Here is an 18928-nt window from a genome sequence, read left to right as displayed (position 1 = left end):
ATGAAAACACTCATGCGCAGCCCTAAAGTCCGTGGCTTCAGAGAACTTGCTCAGAGATTCCAATTTTCCAGGGCTGTCAACTTCGCAGGGCTGCACAAAAACAACTGAAAACGTGTGTTTGAATCTTTCCTTTTTATTTTTATGGATACTGCTGCTGCTTTTTAAGTCTTAATGTGGCACTAATGCAACCATTTGTCATTACATAATTAAAAATCAGTACCTATTACTTCAAGGTTTGCTTTCCAACATATGTGGAGTTAATGCTTTTTATAAATTGCACTTAATTGTATTGTTAGTTTTGAATTAATTTGTGTAATAATTTGTGATGCCTTATTAACAGTTTTAAAGACAGGTATTTTTCAGCAGCATGTACCTTTATTTTTATCTTGTCTTTTTCTAGCTGGTTAACTGTTAGCATTAGCTCTCACCCTGTTCCTACATTGTCTTCTGTCACACCAACCCTCTGCATGTTCTCCTTCACTACACCTGTGAATCTTCTGTGTGTTCATCCTCTTGCAGCTCCATCTTCAACATCCTTTTCCCAGTACATCCACTATCCCTCCTCCATTTCTAATGTTGTCCCTCCTGCTCACTCCCAATTAAAATCTCAACATCTTCAACTCTGCCACCTCCTGCTCCACCACTCGCCTTTTTATCAGTGCCACTATCTCTAAACCATACACCATAGCAGGTCTCACTACTGTCTCTTAAACCTCACTAATTCTTATACAAAACTTTCATTTAGACTCCTGCCGATTCAGTGTCTCTTATCTATAATGGGCATTAGACGACACACGCTGATTTTTCCTTTAGGAATAAAGGAGAGATTCCGTAAGTTCGGTGAGGGTGACTCATCTCCGATAAACGAAAACCATTTATATCATTTTCATTTCATCTGTCGTTCAAATGTAAAATGTTTCATGTTTCTCCAGGGTAGGACTGGCTGTATTTCAAACATTATCCGGAAGCACAGAACCGGATAATAGTTGTTTCAAGTGGGATTCATGGTACTGCGTCTGTAGTCTGTTTGCGTAGGTGTTTGGCTACGCAGAGTACAGGATTATGCTATGCAGTCTACGTGGGCTTGCTTACATACAGCAAGAAAATAACCAACAGTATGTAGATGTTGCTGATGCTATGCATAGGTTGAATGCTGGATTCAAACGCTGGCCTGAACAGTAAAGGGGGCCCACAAAGTCATGAAAAGATCGATAAAGCACAGACAAAGACTGTAGTAAACAAATGTGTTAGAACTTCAAGAACAGTCTACAGCAATGTTCTCTCTAATTTCTCATGTGTCTGAGCGAACACACAAACTCCCTGAGCGGCCCCTTAGACCACTGTGAGCAACAGCAGACGTGTGCACTGTGGTCACGCCAGCATCGAATCCATCCAAGTTACATGGTTTATTAAAATTATCAAACTACAGCATTTACATTTATGTTAGACTTCTTTTAATTAAGTGCTTTAGCCCACTTACAATGAAAATTTAAAAAAATCTTGTTCATGACCTGTGTAGTATGTTAACACTATTGGAAGTAAAAATAACTTGAACTCCAATAAAGCTCTGACTTGTATTATGAGTCTGTGGTCTGGGAGAGAGTCCTGTAACTCTGTCTGCAAAATACAGCATATAATGACCAATGTTGGGCAATTAATTATATAGTTACTTCTTCAAAAAAGTTACTGAGTTATGCAAACAACAAAGTTTTTTTTAAATAAACATTTCAAACTATTTACAGAACAATCAGCTGTTCTGCATCAAATCTGATGCCACACAAATTATTTGTGCCACTCCAAAAAATAATTTCTGTCCACTATGAGATAAAGGAGAGCAACAGCCTGATACCTGCAGGCCTGACAACAGGAGATGTATCACTGCTGTAACACCTGTAACATTCACACAAGATTTGCGCGAAACGTCGCAAATCTCTCATCTCAAAACACCGCTGTCACTCCTAAAACTTCCCCCCTTCCTAAACAACTAAATGCCATGTTGCCATATCATTTTTTTGATTGGTCGACATGGTACTTTTTCCGACGAATAGGAAAGGGTAGGGTTTTTTGGTTTTGGTTTTGCTCACAGGTGGAGAGTGCTTTCGAGCGTTTTCCTTATAAAACGCCGTTTTTACCGTTTCTTCCCGCAGTAAATATAAACAACGATAGTATTCAGGAAAAACAAACATTGCATATATTTTTATCATAACTCTGGTTTTACGTGGCCGATCAACACAATTTAAAAACTGGTATAAAGTCCACACTTTTTCCGTCAACTTCCGTCTGTCCTGCTCACATCTCCAGTGGTTGTACACGTTGCCATTAACTCCACATCAGCCACGCCACTTTGCTAGCTAAAACACCGGTGTCAGCACATAAGGACGCTGTCATAGCCTGTCAACGACGTTGATTAACTGCGTATATACGAATGTGAATCGCATCATTGGCTGGACTATGGGATAAGGTGGCATCGTTCTAATGTCGACTGCTTAGGTGAATAGGTTGAATGCAGGGGTTTTTCAACTTGGGGATCAATACACTCTACAGACCTGTTGCTCAGCATATTTTTGACACTGCCTCCTGTTGTCAGCAGACAGCTACTACATGTAGACAAGAGTCTACAAAGCTGTGCATTGGCTGTCTAGCAGCAGAGCACAACCATGCCAATCCCATAATGCACTTCCTGAAAAGCCTACACCAGCATAAATAGTGATTGTACTCTTAGATGCAAAGGAAGGAGTTGTGGCTTTGTTTACCACCTTAAAACACTTTTTTAATTTGATCTATATTCTTATGCGGGTTTAGTGTTTCATGTTCGTCATTTTTTTGTGTTTCTTTCACAGTCTTTTACTCTACATACACAGCGTTGTCACTGAGGCATCATCAAAAAAGAAATAAATAACAGGAAGAGCACAGTAGCCCTATCTCCATATGGAGCACTCACCGCTCCTCTTATTCTCACAGTTTTGGTATCAGCAAAGTTCCAGGAAAGATGGAGAGTAGGGAGAGAAGAGGAGGTCGAGATTCTGCCTCTCGCAGGGCAATTAAAGTGAGCTGAGTACACGGTGAGAAGTAGTGCTCTCACTGAGAGATGTACTGCACCTGTGGTGTGACAGCCACAGATAAAACCCTTAGTTAGTCAAAATCATGACAGTGACTTTACTCTAAGTCAGGCTTATTTGCTGCTGCTTTTACTTCAATATCATTTAACGCAGAAGCCAATTCAGTCGCTGCGTTTCACACCACGGAGCAGTCGGCCACATAAAGACTAATTTTAGCACATATTTGAAAGTGAAGATGTCCCCGGGGAGTGGTTTGATAAGCCTGCAGAGAGAGGACAGGTTTTTCTTACCAGACAGCTGTACTCTACCTCCTGCTCTGGCAGTTTTTTGTCATTTCTCCACCTTCTCTCGCCCCCCCATCCTCCCCACCCGCACCTTCCTTTTCCACTCCCACTCTATAGATAATGAGGTTTTAATGTAGTAGATTTGATATGGTGCAAGAAGGCTGGATTTTTCCCCATTACTTATCTCTGGCTACCAGGCCTTCCCATATGGGCTGCCCCCTAACCTCTTCATTCTGGCAAACATAGAGCCACCCTCAACCTCCCTCCCTCCCCCCCACCCACACACACACCTTCAAATTCAAACTTCACCCCCAACGCAATACCCCATTTCTCTGTCCACTTGCAAATATAACGCATTCTTTTCAAGCCTTTAACACTTGTCCTTGCGTTATGTCCTAATTACGAGAAAGCAATTAGCGGCATCCATCTTTTATATATGTTAATAAGAGAAATCAGTATATTAAGATGACATGAATGAAGGTAATAAATACTATATGATATCGCATATTGGAAAAGTAAACAGGCCCTGCAGCAACAAAGGGGGCTGATGATCGGGGGATGAGTGTTGGTTATGAAAGATTACGATAATAAAAACAATCATCTTTAACCCTCTTTCATCCGTTCCATCTTCTGGTAGCCTTCCCAGCCTTTCATCTGCTTTTCCCTCAATTTCTTCCCACTCTTTTCCCTCCTGACCTGTCCTGTTCATCACCACCGTCATCTCTCTTCCTCTCATCTTTGCTATGCTTTTGACCCCCTCCACCCTACCACCCTTCATCCTCACTGCATGCTTCCCTTCCTCTACTTTCATGCCATCACCACATTATATCTGTCATTCTCTCCAGACTCCATTTCAAATTAACTGCAGTGAAGCTTTTTTTTTTTTTTATCTGAAAGAAACCGACTGAAGACAGGAAGTCTAGAAGGCAGACAGAGAAAGATAGCAGTGCAAGGTGGTGGTCTTTGGTTTATTGGAGTGGCCTGATAGGTCTCATACCTAATTCAGTCCAGAAGAAGAAATGGAAGGGGTGAAGACCAAATTCTCACCTGTCTCTGAGGATAATAGCTAATTAACTGCATTGTGACAGAAATACCTATATATGCAGGGAATGAAGGGGGGTGGGGTTAAAAGGGGTGAAAACATAACTGGAAGATATATGAGGGCAAGGAGCATCATATGAAGCAAAAACTGGAGGTTTAGAAATGTTAACAATAGTGAGCTTGAAAAAGCCTGAACAACATTTGTTCTCATGTGGCAAGATTCTGTGTTACCACACCAAGAAAACTGGAAAAACATATCATGTTTATGTATCTTTCCAGAAATAATGACAAAGGATCGCTAAAGACTATTCGTTGTTTTTGTAGGGTTGGCTCCAAAGTGGTGCTAACGGGGTAAATGTTGGAAATCGCACGAGTGCCAGCTAAAGATTTCTGACTTCTTGCCTTCTGACAGTGACTGCAACTGTACCAGAGGAACCTTTGATGTCTGAGAGGATCCTGTGAGGATTTAGGTTTCCAGAGAGAACAGGACAACTTTGCCCTTTACTCTGGTTACAGTTTAGTATAAGAGACTGATGGGGAAGGGAAGGTTAAGCTCACATACTGTTTTCTGCTGTGTGGAATCTGTTTCCTGTGCACAGAATCATTATATTCATTCAGCAAACACTCAGTCTGCCGCTGTATTTTGAATGCCTTCTGCCCATTTTGAATCAAATTAAGCCTCACAAATCATATGGTGTAATCTGTTTAAGAATACCAATATCAAGTCTGCAAAAGCAGCAGCTTTAGGAGTTCTTTAGTTTTGAATAGGGCTTCACACCTCGCAAAATGCTTGTTTCTGACCTTTTCTGTTTTAAAGAGGAACCTGACTTATTGAATCTTTATGTGCTGCAAAAAATGGCAGTCTCCCAATCTTAGTGTTTAGTTTCGAAACAGAGGTGTAAGTTAGGCAGTGTTTCTTTATTCATCACTCACTTTTCCATAGTGTAGATCGTTTTAACCAGGATGTCAGTGTAGCCATGAGGTGAGCGCTGGTTATGGTTACAGATGCAATAGAGCCGACCAGAGGGGTTGGATAATATGTTCAAATTTTCAAACTGGCAACCATCGATCCATCTACAAGCAACTGCTGCTGTGCACAGTCAGGGTCAAAAGAAAGTTTTACACATCTGGTGCATACATCTGGTCTTTGAATGAGGTAAATACAAACTCAGATGGACTACAAAACATGTGCACTGTGTCATTATTTATTTGACAAAAACTCAGAATCAGTCGCTGCCTCCATAGGAACTGAGAGGGTAAGTGGCAGCCAGGTGCTGCTAATCAAACACACTTGATTAACTGAAGAGCAGAAAGTGTGAGCACCTCTATAAATCCTCGTACAGTGGATTAGAAAGTCATTAAGGAAATATTAAGTTATTCCTTCTTAAGGTTGTTCTAGCTGTTGAACCATGGGGTGTAATACTGATGAGTCTCTTGTGTCTGTGTACAACTCTCAGCTCTGGAGATCATTACAACAAAAAGAAAGACGGCACACGTAGACTTCTTGTATTCTCGAGGTGGATTCGGTTAGATAGTGACCCACACACAGTGCTGCTAAAAAGTATTTTGCCACCTTCTGCAAATTTGTAACAGTTACGAATTCATCAAACAAATTTTCATTTTTGACAATGATAAACTGATTAAATACAAAATGCATTTTGAAATGATGATATTATTTAGTTTGGGACACCAGTATTCCAAACCTACCTATGTGAAGTGTTGCCTTGCTTTTTAATAGCCACAATGAAATGAGACTAAACACAATCGTGCTTTGGCCACTGTGTATCACAGCACACTCTTCCCTAAAACAACAATCCAGTGACTTCTCTGTGTGAAGTTTTAATAAACTAAAAGCTATACACAGTGAGGCCTGTGGATTACTTTTTTTCCTGTTTCAGCTTCACATTACATGAAAACACAGATATCCAAATATGGATTAATAAACCCAAACTATCTCCATGACTACATATTGTACCACTACATGTAACTGTAATATTTTTGTTATTTGGAACAAGGCAATGTGATGAAGCCTGGCAAAGGGTGCTTTTACCAATTTCTTTTGTTTTCGCTTTACTTTGGATGTATTTTTGTTTATACTGGCCAAAACTAAGTGCTGAAGTTAGACTAAAAGAATATTTTGGTTACAGACAGACTGTTTGGGCTGCTTCTTAAATATATCTCCTAATTGTCTCTGTACTTCACACGCAGTTGCAGTCATCTGTGCTGAACAGTTCGATGGTCCTAAGCGAAACACCTAATGTGGTTCTGGAGGGTCTGAGACCCGGGACCGGCTATGTGGTCCAGGTGAGGGCCCGCACTGTAGCGGGCTACGGAGCCTACAGCAAAGACATGCTCTTCCAAACCCTCACCGACGGTAAGTGTGTGGGTGGTTATCTGGAGTGTGTGGAGGTGTTTGTGTGGGTGTGGGTTTTCGTGGTGGAGAGGAAAGCGAGTGTAGGGCTGAGAGAGGGAATGTGAGAGGGTTGCGCAAGAGTGAAATTCTGGCTGTGAAGTGATTAAATTCTCCCTTACTTTCTCTGTGTGTGTGTGTGTGTGTGTGTGTGTGTGTGTGTGTGTGTGCGCGCGTGTGTATGTTTGTGAAGAGTGCTTGCAGTCATGTAAAATGAGCCTTGTAAATTATATTTTCTGTGTATTAGAGAGAAAAAAGTGTCAGTTATATATTTTCCCTTCCAGAAATGCTCAGCTGTGTGTATGCAAGACTGAAACATATGAGGAGTATGAAATATAATATTTTTTCCTTAATTTGTGTGTGTGTGTGTTCTGCAGATGAATATAAGTCAGAGCTCGGACAGCAGCTCTCTCTGATTGCTGGCTCTCTAGTTGGTGGAGTGTGTATTGTATCACTAGTAGCTATCGCCATCATCTGTACCAGGTAATGCACAGCTGACACACCTGCTCACTTCACACGAAAGTGCAGCTGCACATAAATGTCTGTCACTGCAAAATCCAAAGAGGTAGAGATGCTAGACACGTGTCCTATTAAATAACATACTTTTCACTTGTCAGACTATGAACATGAACTGATAGTTAAAACAACAGTTCCCCTCTTTTTTGAGCTTTGAACGAAATGCAAAGGTATTTGTAATTACGTGGACAAAGCGGCACTTCAGTAGCACAGTTGCAGCTTCCACACATCACGTCTTTAGATCACGTTATTTAATGACCGCTGAGGAAATCGATTAGCTGAGACAGACTGGTAGATGCTTTTTTAAAAGCAGTAAGTGGACTTTGAACAACATATTTTTTTCCAGGATAAATGTTCAGGGCCGATTGGCCATGGAGCATACCACATGAATAAAAATGCCCCCAGCAACAGAATCCCTCACCCATTTTACTAATCCCCTGCTCTCTTTCCTGACATTTGCCATCTGTTTCAAATATAATTACCCAGTAAAATAAATCTGACACCCACAAATATCAATCAAATAAATGTATTTTAACAAAGCTCCTTTAAATGAATAAGAGAGCTGCTGCACATGCATTCTTCTATTTCAGCTAAAATGGTGAAAAAAAGAAAAAAATGGAAGTTTATCAACCATATGAGCAGCACCTAGCTCACGGTGCGAGCTATCACTACTTAAGCGTAAACCAGATAATGGAAGCCTCTGGGAGTGTGTTGTGTGGAGCGTAGCCACAGCTGATGTACCTCCTTTAAAGTAACATTTTTATATGTTGTTGATGTGACAAAAAATAAATGACAAGTGAAAGTTCTGCATGAATAATTGTACTAAAATGTCCATCCGTCAGTCCTTACAAAACACCATCCATCCCTCTATTCGTCATCTTCCACTTATACATAATCAGGTCACAATGGCACTAAGCCAAGTAGGGTCTTTTCCCCAGCAACACTTTCCAGTTGATCCTGGAGGATCTGAGGTGTTCCCAGTTGCTCCCAATCACTCGAGTGAGCCCTGAGTCTATTCTAGGGTCACCTCATGTTTGGATATACCCAACGACCTCCAATGGAAGGCTCCCTTGAGACCGGGAGGCGCAGGAGATCCCTTTGGATGTCTGAGCTGTTCTCCTTATCTCCAAAGCTGAGCCCATTCCTTCTACAGAGGAAACTGATTTCATCGGTCTTAGTCGTTTGGTCATTACTAGATCTCATGATCACTATTTGCACTATTTGTTGCAGTCTTATGAAAGTTGGACTTGGTGGAGTGGTAATCTCATTACCATGACAGTCTGGTACAGCATCCACATCACTGCTGATCTTGTGCCAATCTGTTGGTTCAAGTCACACTGCACTTCCTGTTACTTGGGAATAAGAGGCCATCATATTTGATACTAGCTTCTAAACCCCAACCAGGAGGCAGCATTTCATCATTTTTCCAGTTGGAGACGAGAAGAACTCTGTGGCAGTCCACCACCTCCTGCTTGACCACTAAAATGAAGCAATGTTGCAAAAGTACCGCTTTGGCGCCTCTGGGTGTCATATTATTCTGTATGGCATCGTTAGATTGTTAAATTACAGGCATCAGTGCATGAACAGCTTGTCTTACTTACTTTACATATAGGGGTAATAGGGTAAAGGGGTTGAGGACATGATTGGTGGTAGAGAAGAAGAAGAAAAAGATGTGATAAACTAATCTGTTGTTTGTTTTTCGTCTTTGATGGATTTTTTGTGGTTTTTTTTTGGTGTCTTATCATTTGAATTTCGATTGATATTAAACCATGTGAGAAATTTGGAACCAAAAAATCCCTATTTGTTGCAGCTGTTAAAAAACAGACGTTTGACTGATCTCATTCCATTCTGCTTTTTGTAATTCAGCGAGCTTGAAGGTTAAAACCACTGGTGTGGGCTTTAATAATGTGCTCTATTTTAAAACATTATCAACTGTGTAAAATGTTCATCTTAAACTATTTTCTGGAGCTGTTAAATAAATGTCTTAGAAAGTAAAATAATACTTTTAAAACGAAGTACAGTTGAAGTTGCATTAAATGGTACCTTACTATATATACACTATATTGCCAAAAGTATTTGCTTGTCTGCCTTCACACTTATATGAACTTGAGTGACATCCCATTCTTAATCCATAGGGTTTGTAGCTATAACAGCTTCAACTCTTCTGGGAAGGCTTTCCACAAGGTTTAGGAGTGTTTATGGGAATTTTTGACCATTCTTCCAGAAGTGCATTTGCGCTCTAATTGATCCCAGAAGTGTACGGTCAGGTTGAGGTCAGGACTCTGTGCAGGCCAGTCAAGTTCTCCCACACCAAACGCACTCATCCATGCGTTTATGGACCTTGCTTTGTGCACTGATGCACATTCATGTTAGATCAGGAAAGGTCCCCAAACTGTTCCCATACAGTTGGGAGCATGAAATGAAAGAATTACAAGTTCCTCTCACTGGAAATTATGAGGGACAGCCCCAACAAGTACCCTTGTCCTGGCAACCACCAAACCCACAGTCATCCAGATGGAGAAGTGTGATTCGTTGCTCCAGACGAGACACCTGCACTGCTCTAGTCTGTGGCGTGCTTTATACCACTTTATTCATCACTTTGCATGGCACTTGGTGACATAAGGCTGTTGTTCGACCGTTGTTCACTGTTCCTGAAGGCCACATGAATTTTGGAGGTCTGTAGAGATTGACTTTGTAGAAAGTTGGTGACCTCTGCGCACGATGCACCTCAGCTCTGTGATTTTACATAGCCTACCACTACATGGCCAAGTTGCTGTTGTTCCCAATCATTTCATATTTGTTATAATATCACTAACAGTTGATTGTGGAATATTTAGTAGTGAGAAAATTTCACAGCTGGACTTGTTCCACTATCACGGTAACATTCTGGAATTTGCTGAGCTCTTCTTTTACAAATGTTTGTGGAAGCAGTCTGCATGCCTAGCTGCTTCATTTTATACACCTGTGGTCATGGAAGTGATTGCAACATCTGAATTCAGTGATTTGGATGGCTGCATTTTGACTTTTGGCAATATAGTGTAGCTTCCACCACTGACAGCTGCAGCTCTCTCACCTTAAATGTAGAATCGGTATGTTTACCAGTATGTCTGCTTGCAGTCGCGTGTGTGCATCTAAGTCAAATCCTCTCTGTACACTGTAGTCTTTAACCTTTCGCTGATCAACTGATTCAAGCTCAAACTACACTTGCTGCTGCTATTGCTATTATTGTTAGCTATTTCCAATACTTCTGTATCTGCATATGGTACTACAAAAAACCGAGTGTGGCATTTTCTGAATAATGGTCATTCATGGCCACAGCCACTGACAGCAAGGAGACCTACAAGTTAGTCTAACTTTAAATTTTGCATGCATTGGACTATAAAATATTTGTTTTCTTATCCTGTTAGGGGGTCACAGATGAACTGGAGCCTGTCCTAGCTGACATTAAGGGAGAGGTGGGCTATGTGAAGGAGAAATATCAAAATTAGAGTGCAAGAACAAAAGATTCTTATGAAATAACATTGGTTGTGTACGCGAAGGGAGCATTTCTAAATGTACTTCACATATTTTTTTAAAAAAGGATTTGAAATGACTCCTAGTAGAAATAAAGTTGTAGACCAAAAAATCACGCACAAGTGATGCAAAAAAAATATTAAATTATAATATTTAATACGGCAAGAGTTTTAAACTAGCTGTGAAATAAGAAATGTCCAAAGTCTCAGTGACCCCATGAACTCCCAGAAATAGCGAGCGGCAAGCTGTCTCTCCTGCGCTCAGTATTAGGTGTCTGCTGTGGAGATCAGTCCACATATTAAAATATTACCGCGTGCATTCCTTTAGTTTCAGCCTCAGAGAGAAGCGGGAAACAAGAGCTGATGACAAAGAGCACGAGCAAGTCACCCAATACTAATGATTTCCTGACAGACTCTCTCTTAAGCACACTTCTGGAAAACAATTTATTTCACCTCAAAAGAGAAACAGCGAGAGGACAACCAATTAGCATGATGTTTCTGCAACATTTCTAACTTTGAGTTGTGTTATTTTTTTACCTACTTGCCACTTTTTCTTCCCCGTAAATCTCTGTGTCCGTGTTTCTGTCTGCAGGAGAAGGCAGCTGAAGGAGAGCGTATATGGTGACAAGCTGCAGCAGTACAACACAGGAGGAGGTACGACCCCCCTCCTAACACTGCGCTCTTTATTTCTTTATCACAATACATAAAATATGATGTGTTAAAACAGTGTGTGTATTCGAGCTTTCTGCCTTTCTCCTCAGAGGTGACTCTGAGGCCAGACATGTTCAGTGGACCCACACCCACTGTGACCTTTCCCAGCCTGTCTGAGGGTCACAGTTCACCAGGGGTCAAGATCTACATTGACCCTTTCACCTACGAGGACCCCAATGAGGCTGTGCGGGAGTTTGCCAAAGAAATCGATCCCTCCTGTGTCAAAATAGAGGAAGTCATCGGATCAGGTAGATATTTTAAGTGCCTTCATGTGTTTGGTGACCCTTTCGCTTTCGTCATGTTGTTTCTATAAGCTGCTGAAAGATAATCTCAGCAAGGGAAAATCTGTATTTATTTTCAGATGTGTTGAATAACCACTGCATTCATTCAGTTTAAGCAAAATCAGTTGAAGGTTGAGATGAAAAAATAACCACAATCACAGCACTGCTATCCTCTACAAAGTGCCTCAAAACACAAGCTAGAAAAGCAAACCTTGGTTTATTTAATGAAACCAACCGCCATGTGAAGGAGCAGATCCTCTACAGCAAATTAATCAAATTCCTCAACTGTGCCAGACTTTAGTTTGAATGAGGAAGATCTGGAATCACACAATGCCAGTTTATTATTTTGCTTTATTTTTCCTTTGAAGTCAGGAGAGATGTTTTATTCATGTTGAAAACTTTCACAGGAATAAATTAAAACTGTCTTCATGCATTCTCTTTGGCTATCTGCACTCTCACTGTAAAAATGCTGTATGATGTTTGGCAAACAGAGAACGCTGAGAGTCCCAGGGCTGCTGGGGGGGGGGGGTGGCTATTGGATGAGAAAAGGAGAAAGGAAAAGAGGAAGGAAAGAAAAACAAGGAACACCTTTAAAGTATAAAGCTGAGTGTGAGTTATCATCCACTTCAGTTATCAGTCGTTGGGCTTCAGTATCGTGCAAAAGTCTTAAGCCACCCCTCATTTCACTGGAAAATAAATGCAGCAGTTTTATTGAAGTGTGTACAAACATAAAGGAAACTAGTCTAAGGCAGCGGTCTCCAACCTTTTTTGCGCCACGGACTGGTTTATGCCCGACATTATTTTCATGGACCGGCCTTTAAGGTGTCGCAGATAAATACAACAAAATAAAACTAGTACCGGTACCGAAAAAAAAGAAGATTTATTCATAACACACGTGAAAAGACCCAGGAAATCGAGTTAACGATAAAAACGATAACAAAATAACACTGAAAACCGATAAAAACCCTGAAAACCATACATTTCACACCTGAGCTTCAACTCTCGCGGCCCGGTACCAAACGACTCACGGATTGGTACCGGTCCGAGGCCTGGGGGTTGGGGACCGCTGGTCTAAGGAGCTTGGAAAGAAAAGCGTCTGGACTTCTTTAAGTTGCTTGAAGACGTTTCACCTCTCATCCGAGAAGCTTCTTCAGTTCTAAAGTTTAGATAAAAACCTTAGAACACTGATCAAGGGGTCCTTTCTGCCTTTTGTGGGGGACACTCCCATAGGGCTTAAATCTGGGACTCTCCACCAAGAAGCTTCTCAGATGAGAGGTGAAACGTCTTCAAGCAACTTAAAGAATTCCAGACGCTTTTCTTTCCAAGCTCCTTAGACTGTGATGACCTGGATGACTGAGAACCTTCACAGACATAAAGGAAACTACAATATATAAGTCAAAAACACAGTTTGTACAATTCAAACAAGCTTGAAAGTCAATATTTTGTATGACGTCTGTGGAGGTTCTCAGTCATCCAGGTCATCGTAGTCATGATGACCAACTTCATTCTTCAGCACAGACTAAACTTTCTTTTTTTCTTCCTTACACCGCTGACTGAAATGCAACTCCAAAACCATGACTAAGCCTCCATTGTGTTTTATATGGTGGCTGTAGTAGCTGTACACACTCATTGTTGTACCTCTATTCTCATCCACTTCATAATAATGACATACAGCTTTTAAGAATGGCTTCTTTACCGTTTTTGACGTGGCTTTGGGAAACAGTGGATGAATCAATTGGGGGCCTGATGCATCTTTCAGGGTATCCACATTCAGATTGGATGAAGGGTTTGGGAGTTTCAGGTCCTAAATATGTGCCACTCTCTTTTTAAAGGCACAAAAGGTAGTTGGACAGTTGAGTCAAAAGCTATTTCAGGTAGGTGAGGGCAATTCCTTTGTTATGTCATTATCACTTAAGCAGATAAAAGGCCTGAAGTTGATTTGAGGTTTGATTTGGAAGATTTTGCTGTAAACAGACAACATGCGGTCAAAGGAGCTCTCCATGCAGGTGAAACAAGCCATCCAGAAAAAAACCATCTGAGAAAGTGCTACAATATTAGGAGTGAGTGACCTGGAAGATAACAGTGGTGGATGATCGTCCACTAAATTTCCCCTTGTGGGACAATTAAAGGATTTTTCTAATCATTTCCATGGTGAAGAGGAAACCCCTTCACAACAGCCAACCAAGTGAACAACACTCTCCAGGAAATAGGCGTATCGATATCCAAGTCTACCATAATAATAAGACTGCATGAAAGCAAATACAGAGGATTCACTGCAAGGTGTGAGCCACTCATGTGAGCCTCAAGAATAGAAAGGCTAGATTGGACTAGCCTGCTAAAACACTGAAAGCTGGTGCAGTAAAGGCCTGGCAGAGTATTAAAAAGAAGAAAACGCAGCATCTACTGATGTCCATGGGGTCAAGACTTCAGGCTGTTATTACCAGCAAAGGCTTTTAAAACAAGTATTAGAAACTAACAATTTATTTTCAGGTATTTAATTAGTTCAGTTGCTTTTGACCTGCATTTGAAATGAAGCGATTGTGTTAAGTTCCTTACATTTTTATGCAATCTTTTTGTTCAACCCATTAAATTAAAGCTGAAAGTCTTCACTTCAGCTGCAGTTGTTTCATTTAAAGTTAATTGCTTCTGTACAAATATTTACGGACCTAACTCCTTCTTCTTCTTTTGTCCCTTCTGCAAACTTGGCACACCGTGTTGAGACATTATGTCACGGTCCTGGGTCTTATGACCCAGTGTTTTGAGTTTTAGTTCATTTTGATGTTTATAGTTTGTGTTTAAGCCTCCCGGCTTTTCTCAGTTCATTTGTACCATGCCCTAGGTGATTTCTTTCTTATTAATTCCCCCCCGTGTTTCCAAACCCATGTTAAGTCTCCCCTGCTCTTCATGTGTTTCATGTCTGTGTCTTACGTTGTCAAGTTCTGGTTGTCATGTCTGCGTTTCATTATGTTTCCTGTTTTATTTTGGAAGGAGTCGTGTGTTCTTGGTTCTTTGTATTTAGCTTCACTGCTCCTGTCATTAGGTTCATGTTAGTCAGCTGTTTCCTCATGTGTCTCCACTTCCCCTGATCACCTCGTGTGTATTTAAGTCCTCTGTTTTTGCATGTCATTTGTCAGGTCGTCTGCTCATCCATACCCTCACTTCAGCATTCTATGTCAGTTCACCACGTTTAAGGTTTTTCATGTTTAGCTTTAGTTCACCCAGTTTAGGTTATGGTTTAGTGTTCACCTGTGTCCTGCTGTTTGTACTCCCTTTTTGCTGGCCTCAATAAACGGCTGATTTTCTGTTAACTCTACGCCACGTTCAGTTTATGGAGTTGCGTTTGGGTCCTTTTGCCAACACCTACAGTCTGCCCTCGCCAGACTGTGACACATTAGTTTTCAGGTCTTTGCTCTTTGGGAATCACTTTGTTGGTGCCAGAACAAACTGTTTTCTCTTTCATGTTTTCCACGGAGTCACCTGAAATGGTAACATATGTGTTTCCATGACAGTTCGCTACTACAAAGTGCATAAAGATACAACTTAAAATTCTTTGCTAAGTTGTCTGTTACTGGTTCATCCTTGAGTTACTTATGCTGGATAGGTCAAAGAAAAAAAGATTTCCTCCAAAAATGTCCAGGACTAGACTGAAAATGAGCCAAAAACCATCCAGTGTCCAAAGACAAATCCACAGAAAGCTGAGAAAATTAGTGCTCAAGACTACCTTAAAAAATCAAATATGACAGCTTAGAATCAAAATTTAAAGAAATGAATTGTAGCCCAAAACTTTTGCACATACATAGCCAAAAAGAACTGATTATATAACGATATTAGAGCTATGTATTTATGTTTACTACTGTTCTATCTCCCCAGAAAAAAATTGCATATATTTATTGTTTGTTATCAGGACGTCAGAAAAGGGACTCATAAGTTTTGGAGCCCTCACCCATTGAGGAAATATTTCTAAAAATATTTCAAAGTAATTCCTCCCCAAAATTAATCAGCAATTTCTATAACGCATTTATGAGTTTCAGTACAAGTGCAACTTTGGATATTAAGGCAAGGTGGGAAGCTGAGACTGGCACTCAAATCTCAGAGGACGCCTGGGAAGAGGTGTTCGGTGAAGCCCATCTCGTGACTCTGGGCTGTGGAGAGAATTCAAATGGAAGGTGGTCATGAGATATTTTAGAACCCCAGAGATAATGGCCAAAATGAAGCCTACAAATCCTGATACCTGCTGGCGAAATTGTGGTACTCATTTAGGAACCCACTCACATATATTCTGGTCATGCCCAAAAATCTGCTCATTTTGGAATAACATATTTAAAGTTCTCAATACAGTTTTCCAACAACCACTAACAAAAGACCAACAGTTCGCCATTTTAGGAGTATTACCAAATGGTTTTGCAGGAAACAATAAAAAGTACCTCTTAAGAATCTTGCTTACAGCAGCACTAAAGTGTATCACTATTAAATGGCTGAATCTTGACCCACCTTCATATAATATGTGGATTGATAAAGTAAGAGAAATTTACCAGATGGAGGAAATAACATATACTCTGCGGATTCAGAGAGAGTTGTTTACTGAGCGTTGGCGACCCATACATGCTTTACTGTTTCAATAATTTAGCATAGGTCTGTTTCATTTTGTTCATTCATGGCTATTAAGATTGTCACATGTTTTTTAATATTACGTAAAGTTTCTTTTTTTTGGGGGGGGGGGGGGGGGTTTGCATCCCAGTTTTGTGTTGTGTTTCCTAATTGCAGTTCTTATTGTAATCTGTATTTCCGCACTGCGGTTCCTGTAACTGTCTTACTTGTGAACATTGCAATGTTGTAAATTATAATAAAATCTGAGTTAAAAAAAAAGAAAAGAAAGAAAAGGGACTCACACTCTGAGACACGACCAGTGTCTGTGTGACAGTTTTAAAGAAAGCGATCTGGAGCTGCAGCTAAATTTAATAGGATCTTTCTTCACTCATGCTCTGCCAGGTTTTCTGAAATTTGGTTACTCGTGTTTGAACAGTATTACTGACCGACAACTAGACAGACCGACAAATAAAGCAGAAGCACTGAAGCCAGCTACCTCTGCCTCACAGGAATAATAGTATACATTCTCTACCAGATGTTCAGGACTGTTGTTTGCTACAAGTAGATTTTTAAAGGTAATATTAATGCTCATTGATTTAGTTTTTTCAAAGGTTTATATGTTGATCATATTGGCATTATTTGTTTAGATCTTATATCACAGCATTAGGCCCACAAAGGTTGGAGGTTCACTTTAAACTATCATTTGGTTAATGGGAGGGAAGAGAATATGGATTCTTCAATATTGCAAGTAAGGTGATAGTTCAGTATGGTGCTTTCTTGAAGATGGTTATTTTTGCAAAGTGGATTCAGATTTGAATATATATTAAGCTGATATGAATCATTTTTCACATTAGTCAAGGTGTGAATGGGTATATGCCTGCTCCTGTTTGTCCTTTGTTTTAGAGCAAGATTGCATAAAACCTTTCTGGTCAAATTTCGTGAAACTTATTACTGTTTAATAATATATAAAAAATAACTGCCAGAGGCAGATGGTTGCTGTTGCTCTCACATTTCAGCTCTTTTTGGCTTTTTACCCACTGCAACTGCAAGCTTAGCTCCTGCCAACTCAAATAAAGCGTCATTTTTTTATCTGACCTGGGTTCCCTGTCTGGACAATGGCGCTGCCTCTTTGCTGGTCAAGTGTGAGATGGAAAAGAAAGGATCACCTCCACCATGAATTTTAGCTGTGATGCCCCTGTCATTGTTAATGTTGTTACTATGTAACCAACCTTTTTAAATGGAACAGTTCGTTTCAGCCAGCTGCCATCACAAGTGATGGGCAAAAACTGTGTAACCAGCAAGTAACCAAGACTTTTACTGAAGAAGAATTTTACTGAGTAGTTCAGTTTTCTTTCGGCACTTTGGTAAGTTGAATAGCTATCCTGCTATAATACAATTTGATTCTGTGAATAAATTTTGTTAAAAAGTATAAAAGGTACATTTAATTTGTAGCATTCCCATATCCTTTACTAGAAAGTGACCACAGAGAGTTGATCAGGTTCTATAAATCTAAACATTGACTGTGTGCATTTCATCCACAAATTTATATCTTTACAGCCAATATGTGATGTTAAGCATTTTATTGAAAATTAATTGAGAGACTTTTTTTCATCTCCCTTGAGATGCTCTGCTAAACCTTAACTGTAGCCACCGTCAGCTTCTTGTAGTTTGTTGGCCATGACAACTGACACACTTATCAATCGCCCAATTACTTTTTAACCTTTGAAACTGAGGGCGTGTTAATCAATGCAACACATTTGTTGAAGTCCTGGAATTAAAGCTAAATGTCTGCACTTTAATCTTTCTATATTTTTTGGATTCAACAGTAGTGGTATATGGAGGCAAAAATGCAAAATTTCTTATAGACCTAAGTCTGTTTCTTATTGGTCATAATTTATGGTCAAGAAGAAACAGGAGTAAAACGTTATTCTTCAGATCTTAAACTTTGATTCTCGTTACTTATTCTTCTTTTGACCAAAACCAATCACACTCAAAGCGATTGAGCTCACGGTGTTAAAGGTTGTGAATTAGAACTGCTGCGAGTATGTGCTGTGGGCTTTGGTCTGTTGAGGTACTCTGAGAGGCTTTTGGTAATCCCTCCCCCGTTTCTCGGTTTATTTCCCTCAGCGAAAGGGTTTCTCACCTAAGCCTGAGGTGACAGAGGAGGGCTGAAAACTGCAAGGAGGGAGGAGAAAATATGAGCCCGAGTAATATGAGATGGGCACCTTGAACCCTTAAACGGGCGGATCTCTACCTTTCTAAGTGATAGTGAAAGTTTATCCATAGCTGTTTGCCTTTTGTTTTTAATCTGTGTATTTCTTTGATACTTCCTCCTATGTCGAGCTCCCTCTGTGATTCAGCCCCCTCTGGAGTTTCACTTTGTTTGTGTACAGCGAAATGCTAAACAAAGAACCGAAAGGGAGGTGGGCTGGGGGGCGGGGAGGAAGCAGAACAACAGATTGAGCAGGGAAGATAAAAGAAGAAAGCACCCCGAGGAGATAATAAAAATATCTCACCTTACTCCCTC

General features: G+C 40.4%; 1 protein-coding gene across 2 annotated transcripts in view; it reads left to right on the top strand.

The window, feature by feature from the left end:
- LOC120733382 (ephrin type-B receptor 1-like) overlaps positions 1-18928 on the top strand; it is a 127356-nt gene that overhangs the window by 78175 nt on the left and 30253 nt on the right. For both annotated transcript variants that reach the window (XM_040031503.1, XM_040031504.1), the window contains exons 10-13: positions 6593-6758; positions 7172-7277; positions 11415-11476; positions 11584-11781. In XM_040031503.1, the coding sequence (XP_039887437.1) occupies positions 6593-6758; positions 7172-7277; positions 11415-11476; positions 11584-11781 (532 nt within the window). The remainder of the gene's footprint in view (positions 1-6592; positions 6759-7171; positions 7278-11414; positions 11477-11583; positions 11782-18928) is intronic.

Source organism: Simochromis diagramma, unplaced genomic scaffold, assembly GCF_900408965.1.
Source record: "Simochromis diagramma unplaced genomic scaffold, fSimDia1.1 OVJJ01000284.1, whole genome shotgun sequence".
NCBI lineage: Eukaryota > Metazoa > Chordata > Actinopteri > Cichliformes > Cichlidae > Simochromis > Simochromis diagramma.
Note: the sequence above shows the minus strand (reverse complement) of the source record. Positions and strands in the feature narration are given on the sequence as shown.